The following is a 27,113-nucleotide window of genomic DNA, read 5'->3' on the forward strand; positions in this document are numbered from 1 at the left end:
TGGAGGGAGTTTCAACCACCAGTTCTCAATCTTGGCTACACATTGGAATCAGCCAGAGAATTTCTTTCAAACACCCATGCCAGGGTCCCAGCCCCAGAGATTCTGAGGTAATTGGCTTGTGGTGCTGCCTGGGCATGGAGATTTTTTTTCAATTTCCTCAGGTGATTCTAATGTGCAGCCAAGCTTGAGAATCACTGGCTTAGAAAGCACTACCTTGGGCAGCCCAGGTGGCTCAGCACCGCCTTCGCCTCAGGTCCTGATCCTGGAGACTCGGGATCGAGTCCCACGTCAGGCTCCCTGCATGGGGCCTGCTTCTCCCTCTGCCTGTGTCTCTGCCCCTCTCTCTCTCTCTCATGAAGAAAAGAAAAGAAAAGAAAAGAAAAGAAAAGAAAAGAAAAGAAAAGAAAAGAAAAGAAAAGAAAAGAAAAGAAAAGAAAAGAAAAGAAAAGAAAAGAAAAGAAAAGAAAAGAAAAAAAGCAAGCACTACCTCTAAGACTCTTGGAATCTCAGAGAAATCAGGACCACATGAATAAGATTGGAGGGCCCATCTTCACTGTAGGAATAACAACTTCAAACACCCTCAAATAGAAATCAGACTTAACCCTGAACCTAGTCTCCAACGCACGTACATTTGACCCTGAAAATGTGCTGGGCTTTCTTGTTAAAATTGAGAAGAGGCAGGAATTAAGGGAATGGCAACATGGTTTTATTCCATTTGACAGCAACCTGGGCTTTGATTTTGGAACTAGCAATGGCTTTTATGGGGAGGTAATGGCTTGTGATTATGTCACGGTCAGGCCATCAGTCCATTCTCTGGGCTTTCTATCCCAACTGCCTGTCCTCTGAACATCAGAATACAGAAGTCATTCTTGCTTTGTTTCCCTCTGCCACTTTCCCCCAAGAGGCCAAAAAAGTAATGGCACCCCTCCTTCTTGAGGAAAGGGCCTCTAAAATTCTGGCCCTCTTCCCCAGGAGGAAGTTAGCAGCCACTTCTGTTATCAGGTGGGAGGGGGCCATCCGAAGACAAACTCCATACAGGTCTTTGTCTTGGCTCAAATGCTGGATTGTCTGAGGCATGAGACCATCTCATAGAAGGCATGAGGGGAAGGGCCCCAGGTGAAAAGAAGTAGATCCCTAAGTCCAGAACAATGAACAGAGGGCTTGGCTTTGGATCTGAACTCCTTCCCATCAATTGTCTCACCTAGTCTCCTGGCTCCTGGTACAGAATAATATCCACATCCCCTGGATTGGACATCCCCACATGGATATTTCAAGGCACATCAGACCTACTGTATCCAAAACCAAACTCCTGATCTTCCCTCTCTGCCCCACCTCCTACCCCAAACCTGTTCTCCTGCAGCCTTCTTCGGCCCCCCAAAATGGTGCCACCACTCTTCCAGTTGCCCAGGCCAACAGCATCATAGCCATCTTTCACTCCTCTCCCATGCTATATAAAATCATTCAGCAAATTCTGATGATTCTGTTTCTCACTATACCACCTCTCATGCTGAGTCACTGTCTTCTGCTGTCTCGATTGTTGTGTCCCTCGCTCTGGTCCTCCTGCTTCCACCCCTCTGAAATCTGTTCTTAACACAGCAGCCAAGTGAGTTTGAAAACAAACATCAGATCAAGTCACTCCTTGGTTCCAAACTCTCCAACAGCTCTCATCTCGCACAAAGTAAAAGCCAATGGCTTCACCCTGCATAATAACATCCTATCTCTGGGACCTCATTTCCTACCACTGCCCCTCTCCACTCACCCTGCTCCATCACTGTAGCTCCTTGAGGACATTTTGCATTTTGCTGCACACCTGCCCCAACACCCTCCCCCTACCCTTCAATGCATCCAGTGGCCTAAACTTCACCTTGGTAGCAAGGCCTTCCCCAATTACCCTATTTAAAATAATCTCTCCCCATTGGCATTCTCCTCCCCCTGGCTACATTTTCTCCAACTAACATACTACCTTTTTCACGTGTCTGCCACCCTCTCTTAAAATGAATTCCATGAGAACAGGGACTTTGTTGCTGCATTCCCAGCAACCAGATGGGTCAAGCACAGAGCAGGCCCTCCAGGAACGTTTGCCGAATGCATGGAGATCATCAAGACCTAAGCATAGAGGCTCTGAGGTGGAAGGTCACCAGATGCAGTCAATTGCAGAGGTGCCCACAGGAGATGGGCCCTGATGCCATTGACTGGGGCCTCCTCAGAGCCAGCAGATGGACCTCACAAGCCAGGACAAGAGCCTTCAGCACATGGACAGAGGACTGGGGCCCCACCGTTTCTCCGGTGGGCAGGATGAACGTAGAATGGTCAGGCTGTCAGGGCACCTGGGTGGTTTAGCGTCTGCCTTTGGCTCAGGTCAGGATCCCGCGATGCTGGGATCAAGTCCCGCATCAGGCTCCCTTCAGGGAGCCTGCTTCTCTCTCTGCCTATGTCTCTGCTTCTCTCTCTCTCTCTCTCTCATGAATAAATAAATGAAATCTTTAAGAAAAAAACAAAAAGAATGGGCAGGCTGTGTTTACTGATGAGATCGCTCCTAAGTACTGGCTGTGGAACAAAACACTGGGCTAGGGCACGTGTGGGTAAAGGGCCAGGGTCTGGGTTTGGTCATGCAAACTCCACATGAAGAGGCCTCGCAGCCCATGTGGGTTAGGGGTGTGGACTTGGGAATCGTGGAGGTGAGTGTGGTAATCAGAGCCCTGGGAGTGGGTCAATACACCCAGGACAGAGTTCAGTTGTGGGGGGTGGAGAAAGCCTCAGGCAGAGTGCCACAATCTCAGGGACAGACAGGTGGAAAAGGATACTCAGAAAAGTGGCTGAGGAGGAAGAGTTAGGGAAGCCGGACCAAAGCCAAGAGAGCAGGTTGCAAAGGCCAAGGGCAGAATGTCTTTAGAAGCTGGCAGGGGTGGCAGCATTCTGGGAAAGGATGCTGGTTCCACACCGCATCCCCCCCGCCCCATTTCGAGCCAAGTCCCACGCACCCATACCCTTCACAAGGCACTCCTCCCCCATCAGAAACCACAAACAATACAGAACTTAATAGATGTTTATTTGTGTAACAGGAACATTCAGGTATATAAATAAGGTAAATATTTCCCAATGTACAATACATGATGTTCTGGAACTGCACTGAAAAAGAATCTACATGTACTGTTCCAACACAGATCAGAACACAGAGAAAGGTCAGCTGTGGCTAATACACATGGATTCCGCAAACCCCCAGGTCAGGTAAAGGGCACAGCCGCAGCACACCTATCTGGGGAGGCCCTAAGGACTGTCAGGTGGGCTCCATACACCCCCAAGAGCTGCTCCAAGGCTACCAGTGTGTGAGCGCAGGAAAAGCAAGTGTTAGTACCAGTTTACCCGTCTGACGTGACTGAATCACACCGCACGAGGGGAGGAGCAGAGACACTGACCTTGAGGAGGCAGGGTACACACAGGCTAACCTCTGGGTGGCACAGACACAGCTGGGATGGGCCACAGGTGACTGCCTGGCACTCCCCAATGGGGCAGGGAGGTGTTTCTGTCTGGGGGAGCTTTCGGGTTAAATCGATCCTCAGAGCAAGACAGAATTGAGGAGCAGCTCCACAGCTGTGCCCAGCTCCCCCAACACCCCAGAGCTCCTGGGGCTTCCACAGAGGGGCCCCCTACCTCACCCACTTTGGTTTTCCCCTTCCCTTTAGGAAAGTATGAAGCATCAATAAAAATTTGCTATCAGCATCAGCTCCAGAGGATAGTCCATATTCCGTGAGCTTTGAATCTTCCTGGATAGGCTTCTGAGCTCTGTTTCTGGTCCCTGCACCCACAAAACACAGGGCTGGCCCCCCGTTAGTCTGCCCTCAGCCACAGGACTCCTGCCTGGCCTCTCCTTTGCCTCCTGTGGCTTCTCACCCGTCTTCTGGGTGGAGGGCAACAAATCTCTGCATTCTGTCCTGACTTGTTCTTGCAGCTCCAAGTCCTTTGCTTTTATTGGCCATGATGTCCACTCATCTCTTCCCCTTTCTAACCAGTTCCCCAGATACCCAGCCAGGATGACCTAAGGAGTGACACGACACTCTGTGAATGAAAACAAAGCAGCACATGAAGGACATTCTTAGAAGAATATGGATATTCATTCTGCCAACTAGAATTCCCTTCCTATTCTGGCATTTCTAGGCACAAAGGCAGCAAGCCCAGTCCATAAACTGAATGAAGGGGAGAAGCAGATGTGTTCCGGGAGCCAAGGACAAAAACAGTATCAGAGACACAATTTCACTTGGGACAGAATCACCAGGTGGCTAAGTCCACTTACACCCTGTGAGTGTTACTTAGGTAAAGCCCTAGGGAGGCTGCAAGGAGCTAGGTAGGCCCTGCCCTGTGCCCAGGAGACCAACACAGGGCATTGTCGCCCCGATGTCCAGAGGGCCCCTGTCCCCAGTTGAGAGCCCATTTCTTCACAGACAGACGGCAACCTGTGTCCATCAGATGCAATAATTAGGGAAGAAGTGCCAGGCCTGGCAAATATGAGTCCAGGAGGGCGTGAGGGCAAACTAAGATCAGCCTGTCAGAGCAGATGCTTACTGAACACTTCTACAACCTTCTCCTGATTCCATTCATAGTCATTACTTCATTATTTAACTGAAGGGAAGAGACCATTCTTTAAATACAACGGGGCTTTGAGTCTAGTCTTCATTCCCCAACAACACCCAGGAAACAGTCCACGGTCAATTGGTAGTTATGATTATTCCATTGGCTTGAGACTCTCATGGATTCTGTCAGCAAGATTCCTTCAAAGCAAAGAACCCTCCACCTCAAACACATGCCCTCCCTCAAGTCCCCATCTCCATTTGGAAAACTAAGTGAAATATTGTTCACGCAATCCCAGTGCTTGTTTTCCGTTCATTCATCACACACCTATCTGATCCTTTAAACTAACCTTGATTCTAGCTAAACGAGACTCCACCAGAAACAAATACTCCATGCCATCTAGCCTCTCAAGAGGTCATCTGCTTCTAGCCCATTAATACCTTTTTTTTTTTTAAGAGATTTGATTTATTTGAGATAGAGAGAGAGCACAAGCAGGAGGAACAGCAGAGGAAGAGGAAGAAGCAGGCTCCCCGCCGAGCAGGGAGCCTGACACGGGGCTCAATCCCAAGACCCTTGGGACCATGGCCTGAGCTGAAGGCAGACACCTAAGCAACTGAGCCATCTAGGCACCCCTTGCCCATTAATACTTTTAAGAAAGCACGAAACACAAGGCCCCTGACTTATGTTGTGAGGGTATGGGCAGAACTTCTAAGATTTCCATCAGTACTATAATCTGCCACATAGGTTTCTCTTTTCCCCATTCTCCTTGGCCCTTGAGAGGCCCACCCATACAGGATACTGCTCAGGCCACTGAGCTGTGTACAAAGGAAAATGGGGTCCAGAGTGAGTCACAAGACCTCACCTCTCATGGAGTGGAGGCAGCATCAGGCAAGAGGTAAGAACCTTCTCCAAGGAGAGCCCAGGCCATGGGCAACAGAAAGTGGGCAAGACCTCACGGAAACCACTCTAACTAAGAGTGAAGAATTGCTGCCCATCATCATGTCTTCTTTCCCTTTGTCAGGCTAGCCTTCTAAATGAAGTCTGATGCACCCACACACTGTAGGTGGGTGTTAAAGTTGGCCTGCCTCTCTCAAAATCTTCTAGACTGTGAACACCCAGGCTGTGTGCAGGGCAAGTAACAGTGTAGTGACTAAGAACCCAGTCTCTGGCATTACACTAACTTCGGTTCAAATTACTTATTGAATTTGACAAGAACTACCATTTATTGAGTGCTTACTAAGTGCCAGGCACCGTGCTAAATGCTTACATGCATTAGCTCATAAAATCCTCAGAATAACCCCTTGTGGGAGGTGACTGTCAGACCCCATCAGATTTAGTAACCTGCCTAAACCTAGGGCTATTCGAGCCCGAAGTCTATCTTCTTAACCAGTGAGATCAGCCTGTCATGGTGCCTTGGTTTCCTTATTTATAAAATGAGGACAATAATATCTAATCAAAGGCTGTTTTCTGGATTAAAAGGGATAATGTATATAAACCCTTAGCATTATACCTGGCACATATTAAGCGCTATGACTATTATTGCAACTATTATTATTAATAATAATAATACACTGCTGGTATCTTATTTGCTCAAGAATAAAAAGGAGCCTCAGCAGATAGGCATTTGGTGGAGAGGGGAAGGAGATGGGACAGGGTCTTCAAAAGGCCAAGAGATTTGAAACCCACTACCCATAAAATCTTAAGATGCCACATATTCTGCCCTCTAGTCTCATAAATTACTCAAATATTCTACGAACCCCAACATCCAAAGTATATCTCCCAAATTGCCCTCATAGCTGTGAGCTCTTCGCTCTTGAAAACACAGTCCACCTACAAACAGGTGAAAGTCTTACTCCATTAAGAGACAGCCCCAGGTAAGAATAACTTCTAGCCACCTGAGAGCCCAGGTAGTAAGGTCCCTACTAGTCAACCTGAAAGGCGGTGACAGGGCAGAGCCAGGAGGAACAGAAAGACAGGAACACTGGACAGTGGTACAAGCAGTCAGCAGCTGGGACTCCATTCCTCACTGAGAATGCCTGCCTGCTGCAGAGATGTGGATGAGCAGAGTCCAGGACCAAGATGAGGTGGGCCTAGAAGAGACTGTTCACTCTTGATCATATGGGCCAAGAGCAGCACCCTCTGCAGATCAGGCCATCAGGCCCTTACCCAACAAGGGAAACCAAATCAGACAATGGGAGTGTCAAATGTCTTTCAAAAACTGGAAAATGGACAACTGTGTGGAGAGTGATCAAGGGAAAGAGAAGTTCCTTTTGACCAAGACAAGGACAGAACAATGAGACTCTGGCCAAGAATCAGCCCCTCTAGGGAAGAAGCTGAGGATTTGTTATAGCTGCTTCTTCAGAGTCCCTGCTGCACACAAGCACAGTGAGTATGCCCATGGTTCACTGTCTTGTGATGTCTAAACAGCCACCTGGACATCCTCCTCCTAGCCGTTCCTCCCCTCCCTGACTCTGGAAGAATGGGAACCCTGGGAAAAGTAAAACCACCCCCTCGCTACTCCACCTGATACTCAGCACATCATCACAATGGGAAAGGAAGGTAGGCCCAGATGGAGTTACTCTGGAAGCCAGTGACGGTGCCTAAAATATTATGGACACAGGAAGAGGTTCCAGAATGACGGATCACATTGCATAGAGTAATGGAAATCTACTTACTTAGAAATTGACCTAGGGCAGGTTCCTAATAGAGAAAGGCCATTGTTGAGTTTTCTGAGCAGTAACACTCTTTGCCCTGAGTCATTTACATCCTCCCGACCACCTCCATCGACATGGGGGTGCCGCTGAGCCTGCTGGGGACTCGTGGACAGTTTGAAGATCTGAACTCAGGAAACCATTAGGATCATCTTCCAGCCAACTCAGCAAGTAGCTTAGATTCAATTCAGGGTCTGTTTAATCTTTAAAATGTGTTATGCAGGAAGATTCCAAAAATATAAGTTACAGGAGAAGCGGCCCAGTGGGAAAAAACAAATACTATGAAAATGGCTCCAAAGTCCACCTGTATAAGATTAAATGTTACATTCCACCCCTTCTAAAAGTGAGACACTAATTTCAGACATACATTATAGAATTAGAGATACAAAATATAAAAAAACACTAAGAGTAAATAACTTAAAATATAATTATACTGTAGCTACTAATATGCTCAGAATATGAAACAGGCAAAAAATAATAAGCACAAATAAGATCCAGGTTGCCTTAGGGATTTCACTCTCAGAAGCAAAACATACATGTACACTTTCTCAATGCTGAGGGTGGTGAAGGGGAAAAGACTCAGGCATCTCATGAGCAGTCACGAGTTGGGCTCACCAGGGAGGATGCTCAGGCCCAGCCCTCTGCAGAACCCCTCCCCACCTCCAGGTTTCCAGGACACCCTTGCTCATCAGCTCCCTCTGTAAGTGCCAACCTGGTGCTGGGCCTCCTCGGCTTGAAGAACCAATGCTGCAGAATTCCAGGCACACTTAACACCATCTCACAAAAGCAAGTGGGGCCAGGGATCATCCCTATCCTGGTGAGCGGGGCAGTGCAAGGTGGAATGAGGCTTGCCTCTGCCCGGTGACCCTGGAGAAGCACTCTCGCTGCTCTGACCCTCAGTGACCTCACTAGTAAGGTGCTCAGGACTCCGACCTGAGGTGCCTCCAGAAATCACTAGATTCTGAGCAAAAAACAAAGGTTTCTAAATTAGGACTGCAAGATAATAATGATGCAGAAACAAGTGGGGAATGGAAAACCACACATGGGAGGGAGAAACTGAAGTCACAACAAGGGAGAGCACACAGTTTCGGTCACATTTTATTTCTCACACACACAAAAAAATGGATCTGAAGCAAGTTATGCCATTCATGAAGATCAGTCCAGGAGTATGTTAAAATAGTCTCCTACATCTTGACCATACGGTGAAATATCCTAACAAATGGGAGAAGGAAAAACACTGTGCATATTCAGAGACACAAGGTGGCTTTGCTTTCCTGGCTACTAGGCTCTAGGAAATTCCTCTTCTCTGACCAGAAAGCAGGTGGGGAAAACAGAAGATAAAACCCAAGCTGACCTTCTGGGCTTCTTGCTGAGAGCTCTAGTGAGAATCCAGCTTCAGTTTCCTAGGACCCCAGAGGCCCCCTCGGTGACCACTTCCACAGAGGAAGGTGCCAGGCACCCTGATCCCAAAGACAGTCTTCTGCAAGGGCTGCTGGGCTCCAGCCACCAAGGCCCCCACCATATGCCCACACTAAGGCAACAGAAACAACCAACCCCTTGTGTCTCTGGTTTCAGAAACCAAGTTCATTCTTCAATGTGAAAACTAGATTTGTTACTAATGACCTTCACTGTTTAAGATTTATCAGTGAGCTACTGACTCATCTCAAGGTCAGGCATTTAGTAATGGCCTGAAATCTCTTGCTGTTTGGGTGCCCAGGCCACAACTCGATACCCACAATTAGCCTCTGGTGACATGAACTTGCTCAGCCAGAATCACAGAACACTGGAATTAGGGGAGCACTCAAGATGAGGACCAAGAAAGTGCTGTGTCCTGCCAGATGGTCACATCAGGATCACACAGCCAGAACGGAAACCCCATGTAAAAACCCATTTTGTTTTTAAGGGGCCTCGGCCCTGAACCAGAAAAGCCATGTACTGAAATGGAAGTACAAGCTCAGAGGGGGGAAAGTGGCTTCAGTGCTGCAAACGTGGAGAAAGCCACGCAGTGATCATGAGCTGCAATGTTGAGAGGGGCCGGCTGCCCTGCGCCAGACATATCAGTGACCTAAGCTGACTGTGAACATCCAGGGAAGGCTGATTTAAACAGAAACAGAATGAACCAATAGCAGACCAAGGTGCTGAAGCAAGTCACTGCACCCTCATTTGGCAATGAGAACCACCATGGCACAGAATAACCGAACACCTGGGCACCAAGTTCTCTCTCCTAACCTCCCTTCTTGTCCTGACAAAGAACTTGTTGCCCCAAAGTCAACCTCACTCCTATAATCAGGCAGGGGGAAAAAAAAAAAATCACAGTTTAAAAGAAAAAAAGGTCCCTCAATAAAATACAAACTACATCTAAACTGGTCACATTATATATATATAATATTATATATATATATATATATATATATATATATATATAAATGTGCATGTAATCTTCAGAATAGTCACACCTCTAATCAGGTTAGGTTTTCCAGAGTTGTAAGCAGGATTTTGTGGTTTCAGTGAAGAAGTCATGGTACAATTGAAATCACTGTAAGAAAGAAGTGATTTTTTAAAACACACAGATACACACTTGCCGTAAGGGTAGTATATATACAACACAGCAGCTATTAGGGTGGTCGGTCAGGCAAAGGGTGAGTGAACAAGAAGCCCCCTGCTCCCTGCCTAACAGGAAAGCCCCCAGAAAGGATTCAGCAGCAACAAGTCTACAGCACAAACGTGAACAGTAGCGTCCCTGAAAAGACATAGCTGTACTACCCAAGAGGAGCCACTTGAGTCTATAACCTGTGGAAAAGGGCTCGGTTACAGTACATTCTACTGCATACACTTGAAATATTACAGTGTATTTTTTCAGACTATTATAAATAATTTCTCGTGCTTCCTGAAGAAAAAAATATTGAAGCCGCCTCTCGGTCTATGATGAAGTAAGGTGAACCCATATCAAAGCAGAGCTCACACTCCGCAGGACTTTGTGGGTAGAATGCTTATCTAATTAACAAACTTTTGTCCCTCCGGCGTACAGAAGGCAATTGTCCCATCATTCCAGGGCAGGAATTCTTGAGAAGCCCAGGTGAAAGCTCTCCAGTAGCAAAGACATCCAAGCTATGCACCTCTTCCCAGCTGGGAGCAGCTACAAAGACGACAGGCCAGGGGACCCCCTGAACTGATCAGACACAGATGAACATCCACTTTCTGATCGAGCCCAGAAACAGAGGCTCTAGCTTGGGAGCAAGAAGCACAAGCAGATGCACCCTGGTTGGACAACACTGTCTTTCAGGTTAAAACTTTTTTTAAAAAACCCAAATGGTCTTACCCCCGTGACTTCTTTCCAACTCAAAGCTGTAGTTTATCCACGACCCAAATCATAAGCACAAAGACAGTATATACAGATTGTTTTTAAAACCCACAAATAAAAAACACTCTAACCCCCCCCCCCAAAAAAAAAAAAAAAGAAAAACAGTGAGTTGAAGCCTCGTCATTGTCTGAATCACATCAGTGGGGCTTGCCTTGGAACCTGGCCCCTTGCTCCGTTTGCTCCTGCTGTCTCAGCCCCAGGGCCCCTATTCATCCTCCGTGGCAACTGTCAGCATCCCCTTGTCAGCCAGGTGAGATCTGAGTGTGTTGAAGATGTGAAGCTGTTGATCTGGACGCAAGGTCAGGAACTGCTGAATCAGCTTGCTTGGGTTGGGGCCCCTGGAAGAGAATGTGAGGAAACAGGAGCCCATCAGCCTGATTACCCAAATGGTTGCTGTTCTCTCTGGATTCTCTACTCATGGAGGGCAGGATGGGGGGCCCTTAGAGAATCCAGACAGAGTACAACTAAAAACTGCATTCGTGTTTGGGACGCTTTTCACTCCAACTGATTTGTAGCTCAAATTCTAGAATTTCACCACATTCAAAATTCCACCAACATGGTTCAGATGGAATGGCACAGTACCTGATAAAACTGGCAATGTACACGTTGACAAAGGTGGCCATCAGGTACTGGCAGTCAAAGCGATCCATGATGCCTCCATGGCCAGGAATGGTGTTGGCGAAGTCCTGTTTGAGGCAGAGGAAGGACTGGTGAGCCTGGGCTAGGCCAACACCAAACCCTGGCCTATGGTCCCTTGTCAATGCCCCACTAATGTCCTGAGTAGCTAAGGGCAATAGAAAGTAAGAAGTGTTGGTTCAGGGGGATCCCTGGGTGGCTCAGCGGTTTAACGCCTGCCTTTGGCCCAGGGAGTGATCCTGGAGTCCCGGGATCGAGTCCCAAGTCGGGCCCCTTGCATGGAGCCTGCTTCTCCCTCTGCCTGTCTCTGCCTCTCTCTCTCTGTGTCTCTCATGAATAAATAAATAAAATCTTAAAAAAAAAAAAAAAACCAGAAGTGTTGATTCAAATGCTGAGTGTATTATAGAACACAATCTTATGGTAAAAGGTTTCTTCTGAAGAAAGATACAACATATATTAACAAATAAACTGAAAATCCAACTACAGTTGACCCTTGAACAACAGGGGTTTGAACTACATGGGTCTACTTATACTTGAATTTTTTTCAGTAAATACAGTAATGTAAATGTGTTTTCTCTCACAATTTTTTTTAAAGATTTTATTTATTTATTCATGAGAGACACAGAGAGAGAGGCAGAGACACAGGCAGAGGGAGAAGCAGGCTCCATGCAGGAAGTCTGATGCAGGACTCGATCCCAGGACCCCGGGATCATGACCTGGGCTGAAGGTAGATGCTCACTCACTGAGCCACCCACGTGTCCCTCTTTCTAATTTTCTTAATCACATTTTCTTTTCTCTAGCTTACTTTATTGTAAGAATACAGTCTATAATACATATAACATACAAAATATGTGTTAATCAACTGTTTATCAGTAATTCTTCCAGTAAACAGTTATATGTGAATTTTCTACTGTGTGGGAGAATGGGGATGGTGGAAGGGAGCAGTGCTTCTAACCCCTGCATGTTCAAGGGTCAACTATACTGAATTTTCTTGGAAACAATGTTACTCTTGTTTTGTTGTTGTTGTTGTTGTTGTTGTTGTTTTTTAGAGAACATAAGGCAGTGGGCAGGGGGTGGGGGTAGATGTGCAGAGGGACAGAGAGAAAGAATCTTAAGCAGGCTCCACCCATGGGGCTCAATCTCACGACCCTGAGAGTCATGACATGAGCTGAAATAAACAGTTGGACACTTAACCAACTGAGCCACTCAGGAGCCCCAGAAACAATGTACTTTTAAATTAACCAGCCTAAATTCCACCCATAAGTGAAGAAGAGCACACATATTAGTCAGTTTACAGCTTGGTATTTTGAAGGAGGTGGTGGTTGATGGGGAGGGAAAGGAGGATATCAGGCTGAGAGACAACAAGAACAACAGAGAAGAGAGTTTTCCTACTTTGATTTTAAAGGCTCGTTTGAATCCACTTGCGAAGAAACCTCCAAAGGGGCCGATGAGCGAGGCAAAAGTGGACAGGGCAATGCTGTGAATCTGGAAGGGGTACATCCAGACTGTTGTCTGAGAAGAATAAATGAAATCAGTCAAGATGCCTTGTTAACATAAATAACTCTTTATGAAATGAACTATATTTTCTCCCCCAAAAACAAAATTAGTAAGAAAACTAGATTTTGTTTGTTTATAAATCTCTAATGCCTGGCTTAATAGAGAACATTTATGCATTCAGTCTGTTGCAATATGATGTTTTAGTTGAAGCATGTGGAAAAAATCCAGCCTTACACAGTAGCTGAAAGAAGGAAGAGTATTTTAGCATTGTCTTTTCAGATAATTATAGGTATTCTTCTCTGACACTACACCAGAACTGGACAAGTGGTAGTTTCTTAAAAATTTGGTGCAGTGTGGAATTTGAAATCCAATGAATGAACTTATAATACTCTTAACATTGAAATCCATGGGTCTGTCTTACACTTTGAATGAATCTTTTACCCCACCTGACAGTTTAAACACCATGCATTGGCCATTTAGAAAATGACAGTTCACTAAGTTATATAAATCTTCCAAATGTAGACACATTTTGCTATAAACAATGTCAAAACACATGTCAAAATAATCATTATGTTAAAATCATTATAAATCCCACACACAAAAATCATTGCAGCTCACATCCACAAAGCTTTGAAGTATTAGGAAGCTGTCAAGCTCCAGTGACAGGTATATGCTTTCCAAAATACTAATTTTCACTAGGAAGCCAAATTCTATCATTGGTAACAATCACTGTCAGGTGTTTTCCTTGAAGTGACAGGCTGACTTCATCCGTTTTCAAAGAAAATGTTTGTCAAATATGCAAAGTTGAAAAACTAGTCAGTTCAAGTAAAAATTATGTCCCTATAAAAAAGCAGCTAGCTCAGCTCATAATTCAAACAGGTACATGTCTGCTTTTCTTTAGGTAAAGGAAATGAATACTTTCTATTTGTGTGTGTAAGAGTACTAGATAGGTATGTATTCAAGGGTCAGGATTTAATAAAATGAATCATTTTATGGTTTCACCAAAGACACTCTTAAGAGGAACTACCTTATTCTTACAGCAAGTGTGTGGCATGAAGAATCCAATGTCTTAGTTCAGTTAGGTGCCACTGCCTTCACTCATGCTAGAGTATCAGCAAGTTTACCCACAACTGCTTTTCACCTTTCACAGCAAATGTCAACAAGGTTAAAAAAGGCAAATAATGTTATTATATCATTATGAAAATAACTGTGACCTCAGAGATTCCCTAAAAGGATCTCAGGGACTCCCCAGACCACAGTTTGAGAACCACTGGTCTAAATGAATTGAAGTGAGCTGAAGTGTTTCCTTCTGTTCTCACCCTTATCTGACTTGAACAAGTCTCCTCCACGCTGGGATCTGCAGCACTGTGGAGGGAGGAAGCAAGGTTTTTTCTTGAGGGAGTTGCCATGGTGGAGAGAGGGTTCGCTCTCTGCAGTCACTAGCTAACCAGGGATAGTTTGCCCAACGTGAGTGGCACATACCAAGCCAATGACTGACTGGATCACCTCAGGAATGTTGTACTCCTGCAGACGAAAGAGGTCGGAGGGCTCGCAGTCCACAGTAAAGCTGTTGGTGTCATTGTTGTATTCCACAGGGCAGACAAAGCATCTGTACCCAGGACATCACATAGGACAGCTGAAGATAAAGAGCAGAGTTGGGCAGAAGATACAAGTCCCAGCCATCCTGCCTGAGCAGCTCGCATGGGGTTTCACTGCATCTCTCACAGCGCCTAGGACCCTGCTAACTGTGAGCTGTGCACTAAATCAGAGGTTCATGCTTCCCCACAAGTATTTTGCCTGAGTTTGGAAAAGAATTGAAAAAGAGGTTCATGGCCCACTGAGGCTTTACACATAGTTGCCCAAACACCCAGATCGAAATCCAGGAAAGACCTGAAGGAATTTGGGCAAAGGACTACAAGAAGCTTCTCCCCATTTAGGGGAGCAATGGTCCCTTTTTCTCAAGATCTCTTAATTTAATTTGAACTGGAGGCATGTTGTCAGGGAGTGGTATAGTGAGAGACAGCCAGCCTAGAGGAAGAATATAGAAGAGCAAGGAAGTAAAGGAACCAGTACTGGAGGACGGCTGGCACTTCTGAAAAGAGAAGCTGGCCTGATGGTCAGAAGCAGGGAATGCTCCAGAAAGGGTGGGAAGATCATCCTCCTCCCACAGGGCACACATGGGAGAGAACCTGGGCTGGAGTGACATAACTCACCTCACCTCCTACTCTCAGCTACCAAGCACTCAACCTTGAAATACCAAATGTGTAGATAAGGACATTACCTGCTGAGTGTCACCACGCCTTGGCATGAGAGGAGTACAGGTGCATCTGGCCCCCTGCTCCTCAACTACCAAGACCCTGTTTGAAAACTGGCAGATGAAGGACAGCTGACTCTGCTGAGCCAGTGACAGAGCAGGCCATGCTCATGCCCCTCACGGGGTGAGGTAATCACTCAGTGGGACAGAGTCCTTGGCCTCAGGAAACCAGCTCTCTAGCCCTCGGCAAGCTTTGATGGTAGGTGTGAGGTCTCTGTCCATTCCCCCAAGCAGCAGGGAACCACCACTTACCAGCAGGCCAAACACCACTGTAGCAAAGAATCCTCCAATGAAGCCTTCCCAGGTCTTCTTCGGGGACAGCTAGGGACAAAGAACAAATTCTTAACAAAGGGCATTTTGACAACTGGCTTTGGAAACAATGATTACTTGTTTAAAATCTTTCTACTATAAAAAAAAAAACAAAAAACAAAAGAAAACAAAAAGCCCCACCTCATTCTGTTAACCACCTCCCCTTCTAAAATAACCCTATACTGGATCTCCTTACTCCACTCCCAGCCTCATACCCCTCAGTTTCCTTTCTGTCCCAATTAGTCATTCAAGTCAGATAATTAGGAAAGGGTATACTAATTTAATGACAACACTCATATTCAGACCAAAGCCCCCAAAATGTGCCTATTTTGTCTATAAACATTCTATTAGCTCTTTTCCTCTCTATGAATAGTTGTCAAATGTCTTCCTTTGGCTTTTCTCTCAAAACTAAGTCCTTGCCAGCTAGACTTTCTTTGGGATGACTGAAGATACACACACATACATAGGCTAGATTTCTTTTGTTCCCAAGCTGCTCTGCTTGTACTGAAAGCACCACCCTTCCCTCATGGCAGTACTTCATGTTAGGATGACCCACTTACCTTAATGAGAGGGGTCCGACCGAAGAAGAAGCCAAACATATAGGCCATAATGTCATTACAGATCACACAAGAGATAGGGACAATGAACCTAGGGAACAAACCAAAGTAAAAATCAACTTTCCCAAGATGGCAATACCTCAGATGTCTACAAAACAATGCCGTTCATCAATTCCAATACCAACAAAACCTGTAAGTACTTATCCATGAAAGAAGCTAGAAAGAAATAAAAAACAGACAAACTATACCTAGTACCAGGGACAAAGCAGACGTTCACATGTTTTCTGAATAACTCCTGAATAAATGATGGTGTTCTATAAAGTGCCATTTGCTTTTTCTTTTACAAAAGTAATATATGCACAGTGTAAACGTGGTAATACAAATTTGAACTGTAAAGAAGAAAACGTTTACCCGGTTTCCCTCATCCCTATCTCTATTCCCCCAAAATAATTACTTGTACTCATTCCTGACTTCTCTCCTTCTAGTGGTTACCTACATAATTCTATGCAGTGTATTTCATGTTTATTTCATAACTTACCTACTTTTTTTGTAAATGGTTTATGACTAACTCTAGCGAGCACTACATTTCCCTAGGGCTATGCTGAGCGCAGAACCACATCCCACACCCCACACAGCTAGCTATCTTCTTGACCCATCACCCCTGGCCTGCTGATCGCCACCACGAAAAAGGAGCCGTACAGCTTCACACCTGTACCATCGTTCTGCTCTCCTCACTCTCCATTATCACTTTTTAAAAATGTCCTCTATTTAAATTGCCTTATTTAACATGATATACATAAATCTCTGATTTCTTGACTCATCAATTAGAGGCAACATTTTCTGTTTGTTAAGAGAGCATCTGTATCGTCCCAAACCCATACAATGTCAAAGTTCTACTTTGTCGAGGCTTCTAGCACATATTCTCTGCTCTTCATATTTTCTACATCTATAATTAAATCCTATAGGTTGAGTGAAAACCAATAACCAGAAATTTTACTATGATTCACATACAACCAAGTGGTATGTTTGGCCCTAAAGATAAGGACTTATCATGGGCCATTCCTTAGAATTATCTAACAAAAACTCTGAAAGAAAGGGAAAGATTGTGTGCCTCCTTAGGCCATTATTATCATTGTTTTAAACGTTATAGTGCCCAAGGCCAACATTTATGTCTCTGTTCTAAGCACTTTACTATAGTTACTAATTTATTCCTCAGGAGGTAGGTATTACTATAACCTCATTCTGAGATCTGAAAACAGAGGCACAATCTGGAGTCTTAATCACACTTGAGTACCTCATATAAATTAGGATATGCCTTCATCTTCTCTCCAAGATCATCCAGCTTCCTCAGTCAACCTCCTGATTTCTGTAAATCCTGACAGATTTCTTGCTGAAACCATTGTACTTCTGGAAAAAAATCTACTAAGTAATGACTACTATATGGTTCTTTTGACACATTGCCAGATTCTATTTGCTAATAGTTTATTTATAATGGTTACCTGTAATCATTAAAGAAATCAGTGTAACATTCTTCTTTCTACCTCCCTCAGCTTATTAGCTTTCATATGAAGGGGTAGATAAAACTCTGCTATCATCATCGGTTGCTTTTTCCCATGTGTGGATTCTTAGGCGATTTTCAAAGTTCTTCTATAGTTCTTGATCTTTTCAAGTTTTCTTCTTCATGACTTTTGGGAGTTTACATTTTCCCAGATCATGAAAGTTTCCTTTAGTTTTTCCAACCTGTTGCCATACAGTTGCATTGTCTTTGATTCTTTAATTATCCATGTATTTGTTAGTCTAGAATATAGGTTCTCAAAGTATAGGTACTGGCAGCAGCAGCAGCATCACCCGGGAATATACTAGAAATTCTCATTACTGAATCTATTGAAGTAGAAACTCAGGAGGGAGGCCCAGTGATGTATGTTGTATGTAACTAGCCCTGCAGGGGATTTTGATGTAGCTCAAGGTAAGAACTCCTTGGCTTAGAAGGTAAGCTTGAGTTCTCAGCCTACTGGACATGAGAAAACCCACAAAATAAAAGGGAAAATCTCCCTCACTGACATCACTCACCAGATCATTCCTTCAAACAGGTTGTGAATAACGAGATGTGACTGAGTCACAACAATCAATAATGTTACATGGGTCCAGCCAAACTGCAAAAGATGATCAAAAATACATTTGACCTATATGTTACCCTGAAAGGAACTTCAAATAACAGCCAATAACAAATAGAAAATAGCTTAAAAAAAAAAAAAAAAGACAAAAAACAAAAACAGGTAGAATAGATGTCTGTACTTGTCTTACTATAAGTAAAAAGGTACAGAACAGGCATTTGGTATGAACTTTGCCCCCAGCTACAATTAGGGACCACAGATGAGCAAGTCTTTCTCCGCTCTGAAAGCCTAGGTTTCATCTCATTTTCTCAATAAATGTTGAGTGCTGGGGCATTTGGAGTGGCTCAGTCAGTTAAGCGTCTGCCTTCAGCACAGGTCATGATCTCAGGGTCCTGGGATCAAGCCCTGTGTCAGGCTTCCTGCTTGGTGGGAAGAGTCTACTTCTCCTTTTGTGTGCGTGCATTCTCTAAGTAAATAGAATCTTTGTAAAAAATGTTACTTGAGTGCTTGGTACACTCAGTCAGGGGTTGTTTTCAAGTTGAAAGAGAGAGGTAGCAGGGCCTGAAGCTTCACCTTGAGCCTTACTTGAAAGCCACCTCCAGGTCCTAGTGGAAAGACTGCCTGGAGTATAAATTAAGTAAAAATGATTGGGTCTATGTGAATGCAGAGCCACCTAACTTAAACAGAGACACCCCTTCATGTTCTAGGTTCTAGATGCACACAAAACAGACTGCATTCCAGAGTTCCGATTTGTCACAGAAAGCAGAGTCTTGTTGAGTTTCTGCAGAACTTCACTTAAGTCAAGAATTCTGACACACATACATATATTTCCCTTACCATGTAGAACTGCAGTCGATAATGCTTCTTGACCAGACTCAGTACAAACATGCAGAATCCTAGTTTGAGGAGGAGAAAGGGCAAAATGAATCACACCCAGCATTATCTCTGTCCTAGTCATTTCCTTTAGATGTGTTAAATGGTCCTTTGGCCAATTTCCTGGCAGAAGTTAACCAGCACACAATTCCAAAGCCCAGGGGAATAAACCTAGTTATTCCAGTAAGAGTTAGGAACAAAACTGCACTCCTTCAAGACAATCAAAGGAAGGCAATATTTTTAAATCTTGCAGACTACACTTGATTTAGAACACTGTTCACCAGATAGGAATGTTTTGATCCTAGAGCAGGGGTCAACCAACAAAGGTCAGGCCAGCTGCCTGTTTGCCTATTTATTTTATAAATAAAATTTTATTGAAACACAGCCATGCCCATTTGTTTATATATTATCTGGGGTTCTCCTTTCGTGCTCAAGGGCAGGAAGAGTTGCAACAAAGACTCAATGGTCCCCAAAGCCTAAAATACTATCTGGACCTTTATGAAAAAGTTTGCTGACCCTATCCTAAATTATAGGTTTGGCTAAGGGAGGATCTACCTAGTATGGAGTCAGGGCCTTGCATTTCTCACAAAAAAAGAAAAAAAAAAATCTGCAGGCCCACACACTCCTCCAGGAAGGAAAGAGACTTTTACCCACAAGAGTGGCTTGGCCCCTCATGTGGCTATTCCAGACTCCTGACCTCCCACTGTGGAGGCTACTTTCAGTGTCTGAGGCATGCTCTTTGACTATGCTCAACAGCAACAGACTCCTTGGCAATGGATTTTCTGGTTTAATGGCCAGGTATTATTCACAGAGCCCAGTATTGCTATCAAGCTGATCAAAAATAGGTCAGACTGAAATTTAGGTCAGAACAAATTTCTCCTGTGCCTCAAACTGGCTTTGAGAGTAACTACGAAAAACACTAGCATTAACACTTAACACTCAGGTAGGAGTGAGTTTAGACTGACACAGCACCTTACTGTTTGTCAACTTTTAATGTATCTGATTAAATCTTCACAATACCTCTGCTGTTTTAGCTCCAGACTACAAAAGAGTCTCAGAGATTAAGCTCCCAGCTCCTATGAAGTCACGCTCTTTTTAAACCCAGATAGGTAAAATTTCTACCACACTGTAATGGCCCTCGTGCAGCTCCTCAGGTGACTCCCCTAAAGGCAGCTGCTTGTTTTTATACCCAAACTCCTAGGTGGTTTTTGTTTTGATCACAGCACAGAATCTCTGCCAATAGCAGAGTCAGGAATGGACCGTGTTATGCTGTCCTCCATAGGAGGCTGGGACACAGGGACAGGTGGCACAAACTATAGTCCCTAAAACCACACAAGGCCCTCAGTCCCATTTCTTAGTCAAAAGCTGCTATGACTCACATTTAAGGCAGAGCCCTCAGCTCTGCTGTCCCACACAGACTTAACATCATCCAACCTGTGCATTAACCAAGAAGTTCCCCAACTTCTACTCAGCAAATGTACAAAAACAAGACAAACACAAGAACTGGTAAACCACTAAATGCCTACCTATTAGATAGAGAGTAAAGGAAATGAAGCGGTGGTATTTACTGAGAATCCGCAAAGGCTCCTCTCTCTGGACCAGAGTGAAGAAGTAATCTGTCACTGTCTCGCCATAGAAGAAGTAATTGACACACAGGAGAAAGTACCTGTAAATGAAGACAGGTCACCACCATGGGGAGCACACATGTAGCCTCTCCTTCACAGTGAGGCTGACAGGAAGCTCTGAGGATCAGAGCAGCAGTCCACCCGAACCCTCCCGTGGCAGCTCCCAGAGGGACAAACCAACCACAATTTCCTGTTCACTGGAGACCCTGTGGGTGAGAAGTTTTATCTGGAAGTCCATGGCAGTTTTCACTCACTCTCCATTCATCACAAACCTGAGACTCAGTTTTGCCCCTTTTATAAAGTCACCATGCCTAACCTAAGAATACTCCAACATATGACCTTCCAGAGCCTGCCTCATCCTGCCTCCCCATCCTGTTCCCACTCTTCTGGGAACCCTGCACACCTATCACAGTGGTTTACTCTGGCTTTGCCACCATCTGCTTCACTCCTATCTCCCCCACCCTGGGACATCCTCTTCACTTACCATTTTGTCACTCGTTACTCAAATACCATTTTCTTCATAAAAACTTGTACAACCAAAAAAAAAAAAAAAAAAGAAAGAAAAGGGGATCCCTGGGTGGCTCAGCGGTTTAGTGCCTGCCTTTGGCCCAGGGCGCGATCCTGGAGTCCCGGGATCGAGTCCCGCATCGTGGTCCCGGCATGAAGCCTGCTTCTCCCTCCTCCTGTCTCTGCCCCTCTCTCTCTCTCTATGTCTATCATAAATAAATAAATCTTTAAAAAAAAAAAGCTTGCACAACCTAGCATGGTTCTGCCTCCTCCATGTTTATTTCTATAGTATGTAGTATTTGGCCATTTCACTAAGCAATTAATTGTGCTCTGAGTATCTCCGTCTCTGAAGCCTCTCTGACACATAAACCTTTCACTGGCATTAATTCATTTGTTTATAACCTGCCTCCTCCACTGGACCTCTGGGAAGGGAGAGGCCATGGCTCATATACCCTGGCAGTCTTAGTGATGCTTTGGAGTATGGGCGCACACAGACCTACTCCAAATACTCAATCAGGATCCTGAGGTAGGAAAGAGAGTAGAGAGCTTCTCTCCTCTATTTTCTTTCTTCTTCTTTTTTTTAATTGTGGAAGTTCAAGAACTCTCGTATTGGATTTGTTTTCTGTTACATGAAAAACACTCCCTTAGGTCAGTGACCACAACAGAAGGTCAGAGATCCTGAATGTGTTTAACAAAATTTAAAATACTGCTTCTCAGCTATAGGACAGTCACAAGAGAGACCTACATCTTAACCCAGGTGACAGGCACAGGCCCATGCGGAGACCATGAGGCAGGCTGCACGGCTGGGTGGTAAGGAAGCATCTCTGGGAAGGATATGTCTGGCCCAAGTCTGAGCACTTCAGCTCCCTTGGCCAGAAGCCCTCATCTTGGGCTGCTAAGTCATGGAACCAATCCCTGAGTCCCAGCACAGCAGGTGAGAAGATTCTGTATTTGTCCCAACTCCTCTCAGCACCACACAAGAGATCTGTTCTTGTGTTCCCTGAGGATACTGAAGCCAATAAAACAGAGTTTCAGATCAGGACAGGATCTCAGACATCACCTGTGCTACAGGTTTTAACTGTGTTTCTGCCTGAAGGCAGTCGAGCCCTTTCCTAGGACAAAGGGAGCAGAGTTTCTCAGAGGAGCCCAGATCCTCTACATTTGGATCCTGCGCACTCTGGCCCATTAGGTGCCTCCATCCTGAGGAACGGGGTGGGGTGGGGGTGTGGGGGTGGGGTGTCCAAAGTTGACTGACTCAGTCTCAACCAACTGTCTCAAGGACGAGGAAACCAAGTTCCAGAAATAGCAACACCAGCACTGACAACCTACAGATGACTCTTATGGGATGCTCAGATAGCAGAGCATTTAAAACATGCTGGTCTAGAATTGGGGGCCACTGTGCAAAGTCTGATGAATCCAAACACCAAGGCAAACGTGCTCAAGATGTAGCCAGTATGGGAGATTCCAGGCCCCAGGTAAGTATTCAACACTCCTCACATGCCAGCCACATAAAATACTTGGGTCTTTTTTTTTCTTTAGATTTTTTTAAAATTTATTTATTAGAGACACAGAGAGAGAGAGATTAAGAGGGAGAGAGAGAGGCAGAAACACAAGCAGAGGGAGAAGCAGGCTCCATGCAGGGAGCCTGATGTGGGACTCGATCCCGGGTCTCCAGGATCAGGCCCTGGGACAAAGGCAGGCGCTAAACTGCTGAGCCACCGGGGCTACCCAAAATACTTGGGTCTTAAAGGTGCCATGTGAGTTGGTGGCCATCACTCCCCACCTATCCACCATGACTGTAAATACCTACCAAAAAATGCTTTTCGTCCAATTCCATTAAGGGCCCCTGTGGGGTTAGCGGGCTTACCAGCTGAGGGTTCTGAACCAGGGCAGGTCATAGGAGTGGTAGACATTGTAGCCAATAGTGATAATCTCATGGAAACACTTAATCTGAACACACATCACCTGCAAGACATTAAAGAATCAGAACACCTGCTAATTCCCAGTTCTTAACCATCTTGGGAAGCAAAAACCCACACATGGGTCATGGGTCTTGGAGAGAAACTATCATATTTAAGAATGTCAATCCTACAGTGATTCTGCTCTCCTTCTCCTTTCTCACTCACACCGCCCCCCTTGGCAGTGCAGTCCTTTATGTCTCACATAGGAGATCCAATAAATACATACCACTGAAGCTTCAATTAACTTTTTATTGTTGTACCTCCCTGGACTCAATTAATCTCTTCTCCTTTTGACTTTGAATAGAAATACCTGAAAAGCCCCAACTGCTTTGCTCAGCAGTCAGCCACTAGTCATCTGACCCTGTCCATGACAGCAGGAAAACTAAGACAGCAGTGCTGTGGACTGGGATTTTTAAATCAAAGTCCTAAGCCCCACAGTGAGGCCCCAGGAAAACAAGAAACAAAAATCAGAATCACACAGAGTCATAGCCAGGGTCACAGGCTAATCAAACAGCTGAAATAATAGTATCAACTTTTAAAATGAAGAGATATCTTTAACCACACACAACTGGCCTGTGCCAACACCCTCCAGTTGGCTCCTAAAAAGGGAGAGGTCAGATATTCTAAGGCAGATGTGGTCTAAGGAGCCGGAACTCCCACTGATGCCCAGAAACCAACCCAATGCCCTACACTTCAGATGACTGATCCTGTGGGAAAAAAATGAAGGCAAAACTAAAATAGTATGCAAATGACACTTACAATGATCATTAAAACCATTGGTCCCAGGTAAATGATGATGAAGAAAAATGCAATCATGGCCAAAGTCAGGATGCCTCTCACCCACCAGTTCTTCCATCTAAAAGAGGGGAAGGAGAAAGCATGTTAGGAGCCCAGAAAGAAGTGCAGCACAAACCCAAGGGGGATGGCTCTTTGTGGAAGGAGAAGTCAATCCTTTCACCTCAACGGAGACACTAGCCACAGGCAGGCAGAAGAAGGGCAAACAGAGTCATCACTTCACCCATACCAAACTCAGCAGGTGCTCCAAAGCCTACAGAAAAACATACCCAGCTTTTTTCTTAACAAAGCAATCAGGCAAAAGTCCCAAGGGAAATGTGGTGCCTACTTCTGTACCTACTTGGATGGTTTCTATGGCTCTCAGTCCAAAGAAAAAACAATGTATATATTTCCAGCAGCAGAATCCTACATCACTCTGCCCCTGCATCTTTATGGTGAGAACAACACTAACTGACGATAATAATGATCAGAAAGATGCATTTGGCACTTTTATAGGGCCTCTGTGTATATTAATGCATTTAACCCTCAACACTAGTAACTTTTACAGAAAAGGAAAAGGATGCGCAAATCAGACAGCTGGGATGTGGTCAAACTGAGATTTGAATCCTGGGAGTCTGGCACCAGAACCCATGTCCTCGACAACTGCACAATACCAACTTTCAAAGAGACATGCGTATGGGAGACACACATACAGCCACCTTCAGATGATGTTTTGGGGTCTTAAAGTTTGTGTTTTTCATCTGACCACATAGCCAGTGTTGGAGAATCAGAGTTTCAAGGGACTAACATTTTAACCCTGGATTCACTTGAGTTGAGATTTCTCAATTCTTCTGGGAGAATTTAAGGAACGTCCACAATGCATGTGTGTGGGTCAGGGAAAACTAAACTCTGACCTAGATAAGTTGGGCTCCTCTGTGAAAAGCAGCCTGTCTATTAGACACAAGCCCCTTTGCATGTTGTGTCAGCAACTTTGCCCACCACCACCCCTTTGTCCACACATTCCCCACCTTCCTTGGACGATTGTACCTTCCAGCCCAGCCTACAGCACCCTTCAAGGGCCAGATCCTTCTAGACTGTGCCCATAGTAGCCAGTAAGCACTAGATCACATTTAGCGGAGACCCAAGCAGAAGCGGGGAGACCGTGGCCACTGCTGCTAGGCAGGCCCCTTACCCACATACTGTCATGGCTGTGGGGGCTCATGTCCTAAGACTGCAGGCTGTCTGAGGGCTCTGGGTCTCCCCTGGCACCTGGACCTGGAGCAAGGACCCCACAAGCATCTGCTCATGAAGCCAGGTTACCTTGAAGACAAGTTGGAAAGAGCCCTGTTGAGGACCTCTGGTGTATCATCTGTAGAGGCTGATAAAGGAGCAGCTTCTGCTCGGCTCTCACTGTCCGATGCAGTCTCTCCATCTACCTTTGCTTCTGTCTCTGATTCCTACATGGCAGAAAAACAGATGAGGAAAAGGTCAAAAATGCTTAGCAGGATAGTGATGAATACATGCCTGTCATAGGAGATCTGTGGGAAAAGACACTACCCCCCACCCACTCCCGCCCCAACAAGGCTCAAGGACCTAGCACAATCAAGTGACAAAACAGATGGGACACACAGTGATCCCAACACTGTTGTGACATGTGCCAAGATGGCCAACTCTCTGCTGGAAGTGAGGCACGCATCTGTACCATGAGGAAATGAGTTACAGCCACAATCTGCTCAATCCCCCTTGCCTGGCCAGGGGCAGGAGAGGAAACAGTCCAGACAAGGGAGAAAGGGGCTCTTTTATATCCAAAGCCAAAGGAGAGGCAGGCCTGATTTCATCAGGACCTCATTCCTGACCCTGCCCTTGCTGCCAGGTTTACTACCTATTAAGGGTTTGGCCGCTGGCACCCAGGAAGACACATCCACCTCTAAAAAAACCCCTCTCCACCAACACCTATATCATGGAGGAAACAGTCCCTGCTCTGCTATATGAGGAGGACTCCTAGTGCCACCAGGGTGGCCCACGGCTCTGGCAAAGCTCTTAGAGAAAAGCTGGGGGTGCAGGCTGTCCCGCACTGGACCCCCCCAAAGTCCACAGTGCTACTTCCAGACTCCACAAGAGCACCCCATGGGGAGGCCAGCCCCAGTCAGTGTGGAAGCCACATAGTACTGCTTACTAGAGTCAAGGCTTCAGCAGGAGTGGTATGCCACTGTCCTTTCCCTGCCATGCAGCTCAGTGCAATGTCACTCAGAATTGCCATATGGGCTCTGGCTACATCAGAAACTCACCCTGCTTGCCAATCCCGATGAGGGGACCAGAGTCATGCCAGCAATAGGCTCTCTATCCAAAGTACCAAGGACAGGCTGCTCTGAATCCTAGGGACCCTACTACTCAGAGCATTTATCTCTTCCAGGAATTTAAAATTACTGCTGTTGGGGAGAGGAGAGAGAAATCAAATCGCTTCAAATTAGAGTCTAACAATACTGCTTCGTATTTGCAGAGCTCTCAACAGCTGTAAGAATGTTTCCCATACCTGTTGTGAACCTCAGAGAAGTTTTGGAAGGAAGGGAAAGGAGACCGGAGATCTCTACAAATGAAGAGACAGAGGCTCTGAGAAGTTCAGTGGTGGGTCCCAAATCTATTAACAAAGGTCTTCTGACTTCCAGGTGTTCATCCCACTAAATTTCCTTTAAGCATCTTGGAATCCATTGTTTTTCTGACACCCAACACTTTGTGAGGAGCCTTGATGTGGAGAAGGGGTGGGCTGGGATGGACAAGAAGTGCCCAGCTCAGGGGATTTTCCTGGACATCAGGCATTCCTCCATGCAAATTTCTAGGAAACCTCATCATGGATGAAATCCCCAAGGGGCAGTGCTGTGATTTCCAGGTAGCAGAGAGAAGAGGGGCACCCTAGCACAGCTCAGGCCCTGGGACAGCAGGGCTTTGATGTCAGGCTCAATGTCGTTGGTTGGAAAAGTGGGAGCTGCACTGCGCACAGGCACACCATCTGGACACACCAGGCAACACGGGTGTGGCAACCTGGAGGCCAGATGATGAGCTTGGGTGTTGGTCACGAGCACAGTGGTGTTGTCACTGGGGCCAGGCAGAGCCTCCCATGGGAAGGTGAAGAGAGGGTGCACCTGTGCACCCTCCACCTCGCACTTCTCCAGAGGCACAAAGGTGGACTCAAGCCCACCGCTGGGTCAGATGTACTTGAGGGAATTGAGGATCTCTTCATTCCTGGCATTTTCCTGATGCCTGAACTGGCTCCACGAGAAGCTGCTGCAGCACATTCATCTGAGTGGCGT

At 45.5% G+C, this 27,113-nt stretch overlaps 1 protein-coding gene across 1 annotated transcript in view; it reads right to left on the bottom strand.

Moving 5' to 3' along the window:
• Positions 1-3,030: 3,030 nt before the first annotated feature.
• Positions 3,031-27,113, bottom strand: part of CDS2 (CDP-diacylglycerol synthase 2) — a 61,987-nt gene continuing 37,904 nt past the window's right edge. The window contains 13 exon segments of the mRNA XM_038571680.1: positions 3,031-10,976; positions 11,221-11,324; positions 12,667-12,786; positions 14,254-14,388; positions 14,390-14,407; positions 15,338-15,406; positions 15,955-16,042; positions 18,022-18,104; positions 18,903-18,961; positions 20,465-20,604; positions 22,938-23,035; positions 23,791-23,887; positions 25,126-25,262. Coding sequence (XP_038427608.1) covers positions 10,844-10,976; positions 11,221-11,324; positions 12,667-12,786; positions 14,254-14,388; positions 14,390-14,407; positions 15,338-15,406; positions 15,955-16,042; positions 18,022-18,104; positions 18,903-18,961; positions 20,465-20,604; positions 22,938-23,035; positions 23,791-23,887; positions 25,126-25,262 — 1,281 coding nt within the window. The 3' untranslated portion in view covers positions 3,031-10,843.

The sequence above is a fragment of the Canis lupus genome, chromosome 24 (genome assembly GCF_011100685.1).
Source record: "Canis lupus familiaris isolate Mischka breed German Shepherd chromosome 24, alternate assembly UU_Cfam_GSD_1.0, whole genome shotgun sequence".
Lineage (NCBI taxonomy): Eukaryota > Metazoa > Chordata > Mammalia > Carnivora > Canidae > Canis > Canis lupus.